Source organism: Halichoerus grypus, chromosome 5 (genome assembly GCF_964656455.1).
Source record: "Halichoerus grypus chromosome 5, mHalGry1.hap1.1, whole genome shotgun sequence".
Lineage (NCBI taxonomy): Eukaryota > Metazoa > Chordata > Mammalia > Carnivora > Phocidae > Halichoerus > Halichoerus grypus.
This window is the reverse complement of record NC_135716.1, coordinates 63,954,280-63,967,631: the sequence shown is the minus strand read 5'-3', so window position 1 is coordinate 63,967,631 and position 13,352 is coordinate 63,954,280. Positions and strand designations below refer to the sequence as shown.

At 34.5% G+C, this 13,352-nt stretch overlaps 1 protein-coding gene across 2 annotated transcripts in view; it reads left to right on the top strand.

Annotated features, from left to right (window-relative positions):
• The window catches only part of CSPP1 (centrosome and spindle pole associated protein 1), a 252,250-nt gene that overhangs the window by 152,810 nt on the left and 86,088 nt on the right, over nt 1–13,352 (top strand). For both annotated transcript variants that reach the window (XM_078072319.1, XM_078072320.1), the window contains 5 exons: nt 3,842–3,935; nt 6,814–6,871; nt 8,795–9,003; nt 11,138–11,259; nt 11,613–11,691. In XM_078072319.1, coding sequence (XP_077928445.1) covers nt 3,842–3,935; nt 6,814–6,871; nt 8,795–9,003; nt 11,138–11,259; nt 11,613–11,691 — 562 coding nt within the window. The remainder of the gene's footprint in view (nt 1–3,841; nt 3,936–6,813; nt 6,872–8,794; nt 9,004–11,137; nt 11,260–11,612; nt 11,692–13,352) is intronic.

Genomic DNA, 13,352 nt, shown 5'->3' with positions numbered 1-13,352 from the left:
GGCTCCATGCCCAGAGTGGAGCCAAACGTGGGGCTTGAACTCATGACCCTGAGATCAAGAGTCAGACGCTTAACCGACTGAGCCACCTAGGTGCCCCTGAAGCTCTCTCTCTTTTTTTTTTTCCTGAAGCTCTTTTTATGCTTCTTTTTGAATCTTTGTCCTAAACTTCCAGACATTTTAACCTTCCTGAATTTTGATCTTTATCTGATTTGCTTAGTTTCCTGGCTTTGTTTGGTTCTCCTTCCCTGTACCCATGGTCTGGAAATTGCATTCAGGCAGAAGTGGCAGTGCTTAAAAGGGCTCACCTCATTAATTTTCCTACTCTCAGTTATTATAGTCCTGTGCTACCTGTTGTCCAGTGTCTGAAAAACACTTATTTCATATTTTGCCTACTTTTATTATTTTCTTTTTATGGTGGGAGGTTAAATTCTGTGTTTATTACTCTGTCATGATCAGAAGCAGAATGGATCAGTCTACTTTGACATAAAACATTATTAAGCTTAATGTAATTCATGTTACTCCTATGAGAGCTTCACTGTTGCTGACATCTATGCTTAATGGGCACACTTAGATGCTCTATGTTCCCTGATGGTAGGGAGACTAATGATTAAGGTAGTAGAGAAATTGCTGGTTCAGTTGCATTTTTGATATCCAGTGATTGTGTGGTGTTCAGATGATGCATGTCTAGATTAGGAGGTTATTTTGTGTCATTAAGATATACAATGATAACATTGATGAAAGAAATTGAGGGGGACACAAACAAATGGAAAGATACTCCATGCTCATGAATTAAAGAATTAGTATTTTTCTTAAAAGATTTTATTTATTTATTTTAGACACGGGATGGGTGGGGGGAGAGAGAGAGAGAGCACGCACAAGTGTGCAGGCACGAAGAGGGGCCGAGGGGGAGGAGAGGAAGAGGAAAAGAATTTCAAGCAGACTCTGCACTGAGTGTGAAGCCCCATGTGGGACTTGATCCCACAACCCTGAGATCATGTCCTGAGCTGAAACCAAGAGTTGGATGCTCAGCTGACTGAACCACCCAGGCACCAGTAGAAGAATTAGTATTATTAAAATGTCCATACTACCCACAGCAATCTACAGATTCAGTGCAATTCCAGCAAAATATCAATAGAATTTTTTACAAAACCAGAAAAAATAATACTAAAAATTGTAGTGAACTACAAAAGACCCAGAATAGCCAAAGAAATTTTGAGAAAGAAAACACTGGAGGTATCACAATTCCAAATTTCAAGATAGGCCCACAAAGCTGTAGTAATCAAAATAGTGTGGTACTGGCATAAAAATGGACACAGAAATCAATGGAACAGAATAAAGAGCCCAGAAATAAACCCACACTTATATAGTCAATTAATCTATGACAAAGAAGGCAAGAACATACAATGGGAAAAGACAGTTTATTTTTTATTTTTATTTTTTTAAGACAATCTCTTTAATAAATGGTGCTAGGAAAACTGCACAGCTACATGTAAAAGAATGGAACTGGACCACTTTCTTACACCATACACAAAAATAAACTCAAAATGGATTAAAGACTTGAGTGTGAGACCTGAAACCATAAAAATCCTAGAAGAGAACACAAGCAGTACTTTTTTCTCCGACATTAAATGTAGCAACATCTTTCTAGAAATGTGTCCTAAGGCAAGGGAAACAAAAGCAAAAATAAACTGTTGGAACTACACCAAAATAAAAACTTTTGCACAGCAATGGAAACCATCCACAAAATGAAAAGGCAACCTACTGAATAGAAGATATTTGCAAATGATATGTCCAATAAGTGGTTAATATCCACAATATATAAAGTACCTATACAACTCAACACCCCCAAAAAAAAAAAGATTAAAAATGGGCAGAGGACCTGAATAGATATTTTTTCCGAAGAAGACATACAGATGACCAACAGACACATGAAAAGATGCTCGATACCACTAATCAGAGAAATACAAATCAAAACTACAATGAGATCTTATACTCGTCAGATGTCTAAAATGAAAAAAGAAAAGAAATAACATATCAGTGAGGATATAGAGAAAAAAGAACTCTCAAATACTGTTGGTGGGAATACAAATTGGTATAGCCACTGTGGAAAACAGTATGGAGATTCCTCAAGAAATTAAAAATAGAAATGACCATATGATCCAATAATTCCACTAGTGGGTATTTACCCCTAGAAAATGAAAACACTAATTTTTTTTTTTTTTTTTTTTTAATGAAAACACTAATTTAGAAAGATATATGTACCCCTATGTTTACTGCAGTATTATTTACAATAGCCAAGATATGGAAGAAACTTAAGTGTCCATCAGTTGACAAATGGATAATGAAGAAGTGGTATATACAGATAATGGAATATTACACAGCCATGAAAAGGATGAGTGTGCCATTTGCAACAACATGGGTGGACCTAGATGGTATCAAGCTTAAGTGAAATAAGTCAGAGAAAGATGACTACCATATGATTTCACTAGTATGTGGAATCTAAAAAAAAAAATAAACAAAAATGTGGAATCAGACCTATAAATATAAAGAACAATATGATGGTTGCCAGAGGGGAACAGGGTGGGAGGATAGGCAAAAGGGATGAAGGGCAGTGGGAGATACAGACTTTCAGGTATGGAATGAATAAGTCATGGGAATAAAAGGCACAGTATAAGGAATGTAGTCAATGAAGCTATAAAAACATTATGTGGTTACAGATGATAGCTACACTCCTGGTGAGCATAGCATAATGTGAAGACTTGTTGAATCAGTGTTGTACACCTGGAACTAATGTAACATTGTCAACTGTAGTCTAAAAAAAAAATCACAGTAATCACTAAATCACCTGTAAGTTAAAAAAAAAAAAAGGGCAGTAATAATGATCTAATGTGGATCTGAAATGTTTGCACAACTCGGTTTTCGGATGATACCCAGGTGAGAGGTTTATATTTTTTTCTATAGAACTGAGGTAACCACTGAAGTTCTTTGGGCAGGGTGCAAGGATAATTAGTGTTGTGTTTTAAGACAGTTAATCGTACATTAAGTATGCTGGGTGTATTGGAGCAGAGAGGGGGAATGGGGAGACTGATTAGGAGGTTATTGCTGCAATATAGGTGAAATGTAGACAGGTCCTATTCAAGGTTAAAGGTGGTGAGACTAGAAAGAGGATCTGCATATGAAGTGAATAAGAGATAATGAGCATTTAAAGTTATATGAGGTTTTGAGGCTTGAGTTAACAGAAAACAAAGTAGAGCAATTGCTTTTGAAATGTTCGTTTTGGACACAGTTGTTAAATTTAAGGGGCTTGTAGAGGTTATTAGTGGTGATATTATCCCAATTATTAGAAAAATGGGGATGGGGATTATTAGAGTATTCTCTTTTTAAAAAAATTTTTAATTTTTAAATTTTTTTAGAGACAGAGCAAGTGTGCATGCAGGAGGTGGGGAGGGGCAGAGGGAATCCCAAGCAGGCTCCACGCTCAGTGCGGTGCCCCATGCAGGGCTGGATCCCACGACCCTGAGGTCATGACCTGAGCTGAAATCAAGAGTCAGACGCTTAACTGACTGAGCCACACAAGCACCCCTAGAGTATTATTTAAGGTTTTTGACTAAGTTTAGAGATTTGGGAAAGCGTAATGTGTCTTGTGATTGACAAATAGAAGATATTCATAAATTATGAAATTAATTGAAGAGGTAATATACAATTTTACCTTTTATATTTTCTGCATATGCAGTTAATTACTCTTTGATATAACTAAAAATGGAGGTTTTTAAAAATTCGAGTTTCCAGTTGCAGATGTTGCTTAAGAGTTAAAACCATTTTTTTCCTTACCACTTTCTAGGAAGTGAAGATCGAGAACTTATTCAGAAAAGGAAAGAGAAATATAGACTAGAACTGTTGGAACAAATGGCTGAACAACAGAAGAACAAGAGACGGTAATGAAAGGTTTGCATTTAAAAAAGATGTTTTGAACTTAAAATGCATTTGTGTAGGGTGCCTGGGTGGCTCAGTCATTTGGGCATCCGACTCTTGATTTCAGTTCTGGTTGTGATCTTGGGTCATGTGTTAGCCCCGCGGAGGCCTTTTGAGGTTCTCTCTCCTCCCACCCCTGCCCCCCTGCTCGCATGTGCTCTTTCTCCCTCTCTCTAAAATAAATAAACAAAATCTTTAAAGAAATGCTTTTGTGTAAAATGACATGGTGATAACAATTACATAGTAAAATAAGGGGATATTTTTCCTAAGATGATTATGTGTTTGTAAGTCACTTTTATTTCAGCCTCTATATTGTATATCAGCTAGGGTAATAAAACAAATACTATATGAGTGTTCATTTATTGTGTCATGTAGGTAATAGATGAGACTCTGTGTATGTTCTCTAACAGGCCTTTTATATACCTTCAATAATTTCTTCAGTTTTTGATTTAGAGTAGCATTTAATGTTATCTACATCCCCACTGTATTACCTCATAAGTAGTACCGAATATGAAATAGAAGTATTTTGTCTTACAACAACGTGAAATGATAAGCACACCCATAAATACAATATAAAAAATAATCATGATAAATCACAGATATTTATATTATGTACGACTCTCAGTGTTTATAATCTTTCTTGTAGAAATACTTGTGAAATAGTAATTATAGTTTACAATTAGGAATAGATATCTTGTTTCTAGAGAATTTGAGGCCTACTATTAACTTTTAGTTTTGCCTTTTTTCCTCTATGTTAGAGAAAGCCAGTATCTATTGTCTTATATTAGTCATTTTTAACATCATTTTTATTTTTTTGGTAACATCATTTTCTTAAAAACTCTGTTTAAATAAATCCTAAAATTTGTATGGAATCAGAAAAGACCCCGAATCGCCAAGGAAATGTTGAAAAAGAAAAACAAAGCTGGGGGCATCACGTTGCCCGATTTCAAGCTATATTACAAAGCAGTGATCACCAAGACAGCATGGTACTGGCACAAAAACAGACATATAGACCAATGGAACAGAATAGCGAACCCAGATATGGACCCTCAACTCTATGGTCAAATAATCTTTGACAAAGCAGGAAAAAACATGCAATGGAAAAAAGAGTCTCTTCAATAAATGGTGCTGGGAAAATTGGACAGCCACATGCAGAAGAATGAAACTCGACCATTCTCTAACACCATTCACAAAGATAAACTCAAAGTGGATGAAAGACCTCAATGTGAGATAGGAATCCATCAAAATCCTAGAGGAGAACATAGGCAGTAACCTCTTTGACATCGGCCACAGCAACTTCTTTCAAGATACATCTCCAAAAGCTAGTGAAACAAAAGCAAAAATGAACTTTTGGGACTTCATCAAGATAAAAAGCTTCTGCACAGCAAAGGAAACAGTCAACAAAACAAAGAGGCAACCCACAGAATGGGAGAAGATATTTGCAAATGACACTACAGATAAAGGGCTGGTATCCAAGATCTATAAAGAACTTCTCAAACTCAACACCCAAAAAACAAATACTCAAGTCAAAAAGTGGGCAGAAGATATGAAAAGACACTTCTCTGAAGAAGACATACAAATGGCTAACAGACACATGAAAAAATGTTCATCATCATTAGCCATCAGGGAAATCCAAATCAAAACCACACTGAGATACCACCTTACACCAGTTAGAATGGCCAAAATGGACAGGGAAAGAAACAACAGATGTTGGAGAGGTTGTGGAGAAAGGGGAACCCTCTTACACTGTTGGTGGGAATGCAAGTTGGTACAGCCACTTTGGAAAACAGTGTGGAGGTTCCTCAAAAATTTAAAAATAGAGCTACCTTATGACCCAGCAGTTGCACTCCTGGGTATTTACCCCAAAGACACAGATGTAGTGAAAAGAAGGGCCACATGCACCCCGATGTTCATAGCAGCAATGTCTGCAATAGCCAAACTGGAAAGAGCCGAGATGCCCTTCAACAGATGAATGGATAAAGAAGATGTGGTCCATATATACAATGGAATATTACTCAGCCATCAGAAAAGATGAATACCCAACTTTTACATCAACATGGATGGGACTGGAGGAGATTATGCTAAGTGCAATAAGTCAAGCAGAGAAAGTCAATTATCATATGGTTTCACTTATTTGTGGAACATAAGGAATAACATGGAGGACATTAGGAGAAGGAAGGGAAAAATGGGTGGGGGGAGTTGGAGGGAGAGATGAACCATGAGAGACTATGGACTCTGAGAAACAAACAGGGTTTTAGAGGGGAGGGGGGAGGGGGGATTGGTTAGCCGGGTGATGGGTATTAAGGAGGGCACGTACTGCATGGAGCACTGGGTGTTATACGAAAACAGTGGATCGTGGATCACCACATCAAAAACCAATGATGTATTGTATGGTGACTAACATAACATAATAAAATTTAAAAAAAACAACAACACTCTGTTTAAATAAACTTAAAAAATATGGTATTAATTTTTAATTTTTTTACCCTTCCTTTTCCAACAAAACATACATGTACCCTAAACATTTTTGTTTCACAAGGTAAAGATTTTGCTTTACTTCTGTAATTTATTCTGTGCGAATTACTGAGGCTTTGAAGTCCTCCAGGTACTGGTTTTAAGACTTACTGTAAGTCAATTTACATGTGAAATCTAGTTTACTTTGCACCAAATCAAAAATTTAGTTTTTAGAATTATTTAAGGCTTTTTTGTCAGTTAAAGGAATTACTTGTACTTGAAGATGTTATTACATGGACTCTGTGTTTAAGTTTGTTTTAGTAATGATTATGATTTTGATAGTGTTTACTATAACTGTTTAATACACAGAATTTTAATTTTGTTCAGAGAAAAAGATATGGAACTCAGTGTTGCAGCTTCTGGAGTCCGAGACCCTGAGAAATCGGTAAGTGTTTCTGGCATCTTTTAATGTTTACTCTTTCATTTAAATAAGCTTCAATGGTGGTGGCAGGTGGTGATAGAAGGTATTGGGGGAAATATAATGGTAGACCAATTTGAGTATTAATAAGTTCAGTTCTCATAAAACATAAGTTCTAACTCTTGTTTATTCCTCTAAGATAATTTTTCCTTTTTCATATGTGCATCATTTTTTTTAGTTTGTTTTAAATTAGTTCTTTCTACTTTGTTCACATGCACTATCCAAGAGAAAGTTATCTCAGTTTAATTTACAATAGATGTTAGTATTTTTCTTGAGTTTATCTTACCACTCTTCTTATATTAGAATGATTTCTAAAGAAGCTGAAATCTTTGAGTCTAATGTTTAAGCATTTTAGTAATTTTTATTTACTATAAAACTAGAGACATAATCTTGTTTTTAATTTTGCAATTCTCATTAAGTGGAATGAATTACTCACATCATTGCAGTTAGTAAGGAGGAGGTAATAATTTATTGTTCTTGTCAAAATATGCTTTTTCTGTAGTGGGATATGTTGAATTTATTTGCTAAGGGAAGTTTTTGTCTTTGATGACTAAGAAGCTTTAATTTCAGGGCGCCTGGGTGGCTCAGTCGTTAAGCGTCTGCCTTCGGCTCAGGTCATGATCCCAGGGTCCTGGGATCGAGTCCCACATCGGGCTCCCTGCTCGACGGGAAGCCTGCTTCTCCCTCTCCCACTCCCCCTGCTGTGTTCCTGCTCTCGCTGTCTCTCTCTCTGTCAAATAAATAAATAAAATCTTAAAAAAAAAAAAAAAAAAAAAAGAAGCTTTAATTTCATTAAAAAGTTCATTCTTGAAAAGAATAGAGCAACTTAAAATTATTCAACTATAGGCAACTTTTAATACACTTTTACCAATGCTGAGTATATATCCTTGGGTTGTCCATTTAAAGAAGTTTAATACTGTACTAATATCACTCCTAATTTGCTTTTTGACTGCTCATAGAATAAAACTATTAGATTAATCTGAGAAATCATTCCTAAGGAATTAAACATGGTGGGGAAGAAAGGATAATTCCAAAGCTAAATGTATTTTCCTCTATCAGTGAATACCTTTGAAATAGTTTTCACAGTCAAAAACTTTCTTTTAAATAAATCTTGAACTTTTTAATGTAATATGGTAGTATGTTAAACATTTAATTTATAATTACATTAGTATTTGATGGACATTCTTATTTATATTTGAATGAAACAACCTTTAGAGTGTCAAGTTGGTTTATGAGAATAAATAAATAAAAACATTAACTATAATAGACCATTACTTTTGGGTTTACTTTTGATGTCAAATTTTAGAAAAGAATACATAAATGATGTTCTAAAACAGGGGTTAGGAACTATAGCCTATGGCCTATTTTTGTAAATAAAGTTCTATTGCAGCATATCCTCACTCATTATTTACATATTGTTTTGGGCTACTTTAGTGCTGTGGTTGAGTTGAGTAGTGCTGAAGGAACTGCATGCTCTGCAAAGCCTGATATATTTACTATCTGGCTCTTTACAGGAAACATTTGCTGACCATTCTAGAGAATACTTGATGTCAGAAATGGCAGTTGGATAGAGAACTAGCACAGTGTTATAGTATAATAGAGTTTTGTATTTGGAATTAATATCTGGCTCTAGTTTTTGTTTGATTATTTATTAATGGTGAGACCTTAGGTCATTTATGTACTTTCAGGGAGCCTCATTTACCCCATTTGTAAAATAAGGATTAGATCCTCAAAGTCTTTTATAGCTATAAAATTCTTTTATTCTGTGACTAACTTAAGTGCTTGTTTGTAGTCTGGGGTAGAGAGTCTTTTGAGGTCCCTTCCACCTTTAAATTTCTACCTTTAAATTTATGATTACATGTAACAAACATTTTTTTTTCTTTATTTTAGCCTGATAGACTAAAGCAGTTTAGTGTGGCACCAAGACATTTTGAAGAGACGATACCACCTGAAAGACCCAGAGTAGCTTTCCAGACACCTCTCCCTCCTTTATCTGCCCCATCTGCCCCACCCATCCCATCAGTTCACTCCATCCCATCTCAAAATGAAGATTTGCACAGTGGACCCAGCTGCACCCTTGGTGAAATGGTGCCTCCCAGGTGCTTGTTTAAAATGTTTTGTGTTTGGGAATTAGGTAAGGTATCATTATATTTCATGTTTAGAAGGATTTGCTGAAGCAAATAAAGTTGTCCTTCAGAGATTTTTGTATGATTAACAGCTTCTATGAAAGAATTTCTCTTGAAATTTGTTTGTGTTGTTGGTCTTTTCTCTTATAAAAACAAGGGAAATCCTTATAACGTTCTTTTATTGTTTAAAGATGCTGTAATAGTTTTAGAATGCATAACTAACTACATTTAGTATTTAGTTTTAGGTTACATTTTGGAATATCTATTATTAAAAACTTTTAACATATAAAAACTATACATTTTCTTCAATTTTGTAATTTCCACTTGGCAAACACTGATTACTTCTTTCAGTTTAAGCAGAAAAAAATTTCTCATGTGGTTCTTTTGTATATATTACTTTATTTTAACTTCTGTTTCCTTCAACTCTTTCTCTGTGATTACTTACAGGCTATGCAACTCACATACCTGAAATAAAAAGTGTTGAGATTATAAAACCTATAACTTAGGTATTAGGGTAAGGATTTGATTTTTATAGGTAAAAGGCATCAGGTTGTACTAGACTATACATAAAGAAAATTCTCTTGTTAACATTGATATTTTTCTGGGCTGCGCTTTCTTCCCTTAGTAGGATCTGAGCTTCTTTTTTGCTTATTATTAATGTATTAATCATAGGAGTGTGTTTAATTAGGTGGTTTTCTTATTTAACATCGATATTTTCTGTGCTGTACTTTCTTTCAGTAGGACTTGGCCTTATTTTTTATTTACTACTAACAAATTGTAGCACTGTGTGTACTGTGTTTATTAGGTGTTTTGTTTGTTTCTACTGATGATTTCCTGACTCAAAACACTAGGTGGGATCAAAATTACAGAGCATGGTATGATGGTCTCCACGTTGGTTTAGGGATGAAAATGGTTGGCTCCACTGTCTGCATTTCGGGAATACTACACCTTTATTAAACTTCAGTTTTCTCATTTGTACAAGTGAAATAGTAGTCTTTTTTCCTTACCTACACTAAACAGAGTTGTCGTGAAGATCAAATTCTATGTAAATGTCTATACAAATTTAAGATACAATGATATTGACAGTTCCCTTTCATAGCAGTTTCTCAACTGCTTTGTTGATGTATCTATGCAGTGTGGATAGTAAGGTTAGTAGACACACTAAGTGACCAGTAAGTGTGAAAAATATCAATGATGGGAGAGAACCTGAATGCCTTCTCAGCTCTTCGAAATTATTTTGAAGTATTCAACAAGGGATAACCTGTTAAGATACACTCAAAAGGGAAGACACTCTAGGATGCCCCCTTTTCTCTTTCTGGTCATTTAAAGGAATTTGCCTTTTCCATTTTTACTATTGGAAAATATTGCCTTGGTGCAGATAGAGAGGTATTTCCTAATCAGCAATGAAGTGCTGAAGTAGAGGTTTTTGAAAGTTAGAACTTTATGAAAGACAAAACATTATGTCCAGACTTTACTGTTGATATATAAGTGGCCTCTCTTTCACATTATGGTTAACTTCCTTTGAAAGAACAATAAATTATTTTAGAGTTAAAAAAATACACTCTTTCCCCCCAGTCAAATGGAACCGTTTATAATCCCATTTATACCTCTTTGCCTTTTCTTCCTGCACTATCCTTCTCTTTGTGACTCCAGCAACATGGCTGAAGCATTGTCTTTTCTAGAAAGCCTTACTTCTTCTTTCCTCCTTTCCCCTATGTGATTTAAATGTCCCTGTTCCAAATTTCTACAGCACCATGTATCTATTTGTATTGTTTCACTTACATGCTATGTTGTAATTGCCTGTTTATTTCTGTATTATTTGTGGGGGACAGGGACCATGTTTGTTCAATACTGGCATATACTGACTAATTAGAAATTAATTATTATTCAAAGTTTTTGTCTTATATAAGTGTTATAACTTAAATTCTGAAATTTGGTAGCACATTTTACTTTTTGAATCCTAATTTTTGATGACAGATCAAAGCAAGATGGTGGCCTTTTCTAAAGTAGCAATTAGATTTTCAGTAAAATTGTGCAAAAAAATTATGTCTTGATTTTAAAATATTGCAATGAAATAGAAAATTTTTCCAATTTTCCTTTGATACAGGATTGCACCTCTGCCTCCTCCTCCCCTACTACCACCTTTAGCTTCTAACTATCGGACTCCTTATGATGATGCATACTATTTTTATGGGGCCAGGAATACTTTGGATCCCAGTCTTGCTTATTGTAAGTTATCTATAGGCGAAACATTTTTTCCTAGTGGTTCAGTCAGGAAAATAATTTTTTTTGTAAGCAAAAATAAATAAGTTGAGAAACCACAGCTTTACTTAATTCAAATACTCATATTTATTGGCTTAAAATGCCCTATTTTAAAACTCAGCTGTATTTCATAGTTACTTGTTTTTTATTTAGCTTTAAGAAATGTCTATTTTGTGATTTCTTGCAATGTTTTTTGCTAACTCCTGAGAAGGAAATATGAAATTTTTCCCTTAGGTAACATTCAGTATGTGACTTTTTCTTTAGGAATAAAGTGTTAATAAATGTGTACTCTGAAATAAATGTGTTTGTTTTCTTTTAAGATGGTTCAGGAATGATGGGTGTACAGCCTACAGCTTATGTTAGTGCTCCTGTCACCCACCAGCCAGCACAGCCTATTATGTAAGTTATTAAAATAATAATTTCTTTCTAAATTAATTTGTCTTCCATAGATCCTGTATTATTTTTTCCCTTCAGACAGATAGAACTTAACTGTCAATTATTGCATAACCAATATGTTCAAAGTATTGCTTTTAAGTCAATGTTTCATAGAAAGTACATTTAAAAAATTAATAAGAGTAACCTCACTTTCACATTAGAAAAGTCATGCATGTATATTATTGAGAAATAAGAATACAAACAAGCGTATGAAAAAAATTGAAATCACCTAAAATCCCATTCATCCAGTGATAGGTACATCTGAGCATTTAGGATGTCTTCTGTAGTCACAAAATCATACATACAACATACACCAAAATTATATTATATTGTATATATTGTTCTGAAACCTGCTTTTAAAATTAACAGTATATCATAAACATCTTTTCCATGTCAATAAGTATACTTTATAGCATTATTACTTAAAATTAAACTTTTTATTAGAGATAATTATAGATTCCCATGATGGAATTATAAGAAATAATGTAGAGACATCTTGTAGACCCTATACCCAGTTCCTAATGCTAAGATCTTGCAAAACTGTGGTACAGTGACACAGCCCAACTATATGACATTGGATACAGTCAAGGTACAGAACACTACCATCATCACAAGGACCCATTATTATGCCCTGATACCTAGTTCCTTCCTGCCCCTACTCCCTCCATAGGCACTAGGAACAACTAATCTGTTCTCCATTTCTTTAATATTTAAAAAATGCTATATACACATGGAATCATATGTGTAACCTTTTGGGGTTGACTTTTTAAAATCAGCATAATTCCCTTGGGATTCATGCAGTTGTTGCATATATAAATTATTTGTTCTTATTGCTAAGTAGCATTTCATGGTATGTTTGTACCACAGTTTAAACATTCCGTCGTTGAAGGACATCTAAGTTAGTATGAATAGAGTTGCTGTAAATATTCGTGTACAGCTTTTGTGTGAACATAGTCTTCAGTTCTTTAGGATAATTGGTCAGGAGTGTTATTGTTGGGTTATATGGTAGTTACAACTTTAGTTTTATAAGAAACTGCCAAACTTTTCACAGAGACTGTACCATTTCACATTTGTATTGGCAGTGTATTTAGAATCTGGTTTCTTTACATCTTTACCAGCATTTGGTGTCATGACTTTTGTTTATGCCATTTTGATAGGTGTGTAATGATACATCTTTGGGGTTTTAATTTACATTTCCCTAATAGTGATGATGCTTACCATCTTTTCATGTATTTATTTGCCATCTTTATATATTTGATGAAAAGTCTCTTGATGTTTTTACACATTTTATTTTACTTATTTTTTTTAAGTAGTCTCCATGCCCAAGGTGGGGCTTGAATTCACAACCCTGAGATCAAGAGTTGCATGCTCTATTGACTGAGCCAGACAGGCACCCCGTTTTTTACACATTTTAAATCTTTTTTTTTTTTAACTATTGAGTTTTTGAGGGTTCTTGATATATTCTAAATACTAGTTCTTTGTCAGATATATGGTGTGCAAATATTTTCTGTCAGTCTAAAGCTTGTCTTCATCCTTTGAGTAGGGTGTTGCATTGAGCAAAAGTTTAAATTTTGATAAAGCCCAATTTATCAGTTTTTCCTTTTATGGATCATATTTTCAGTGTC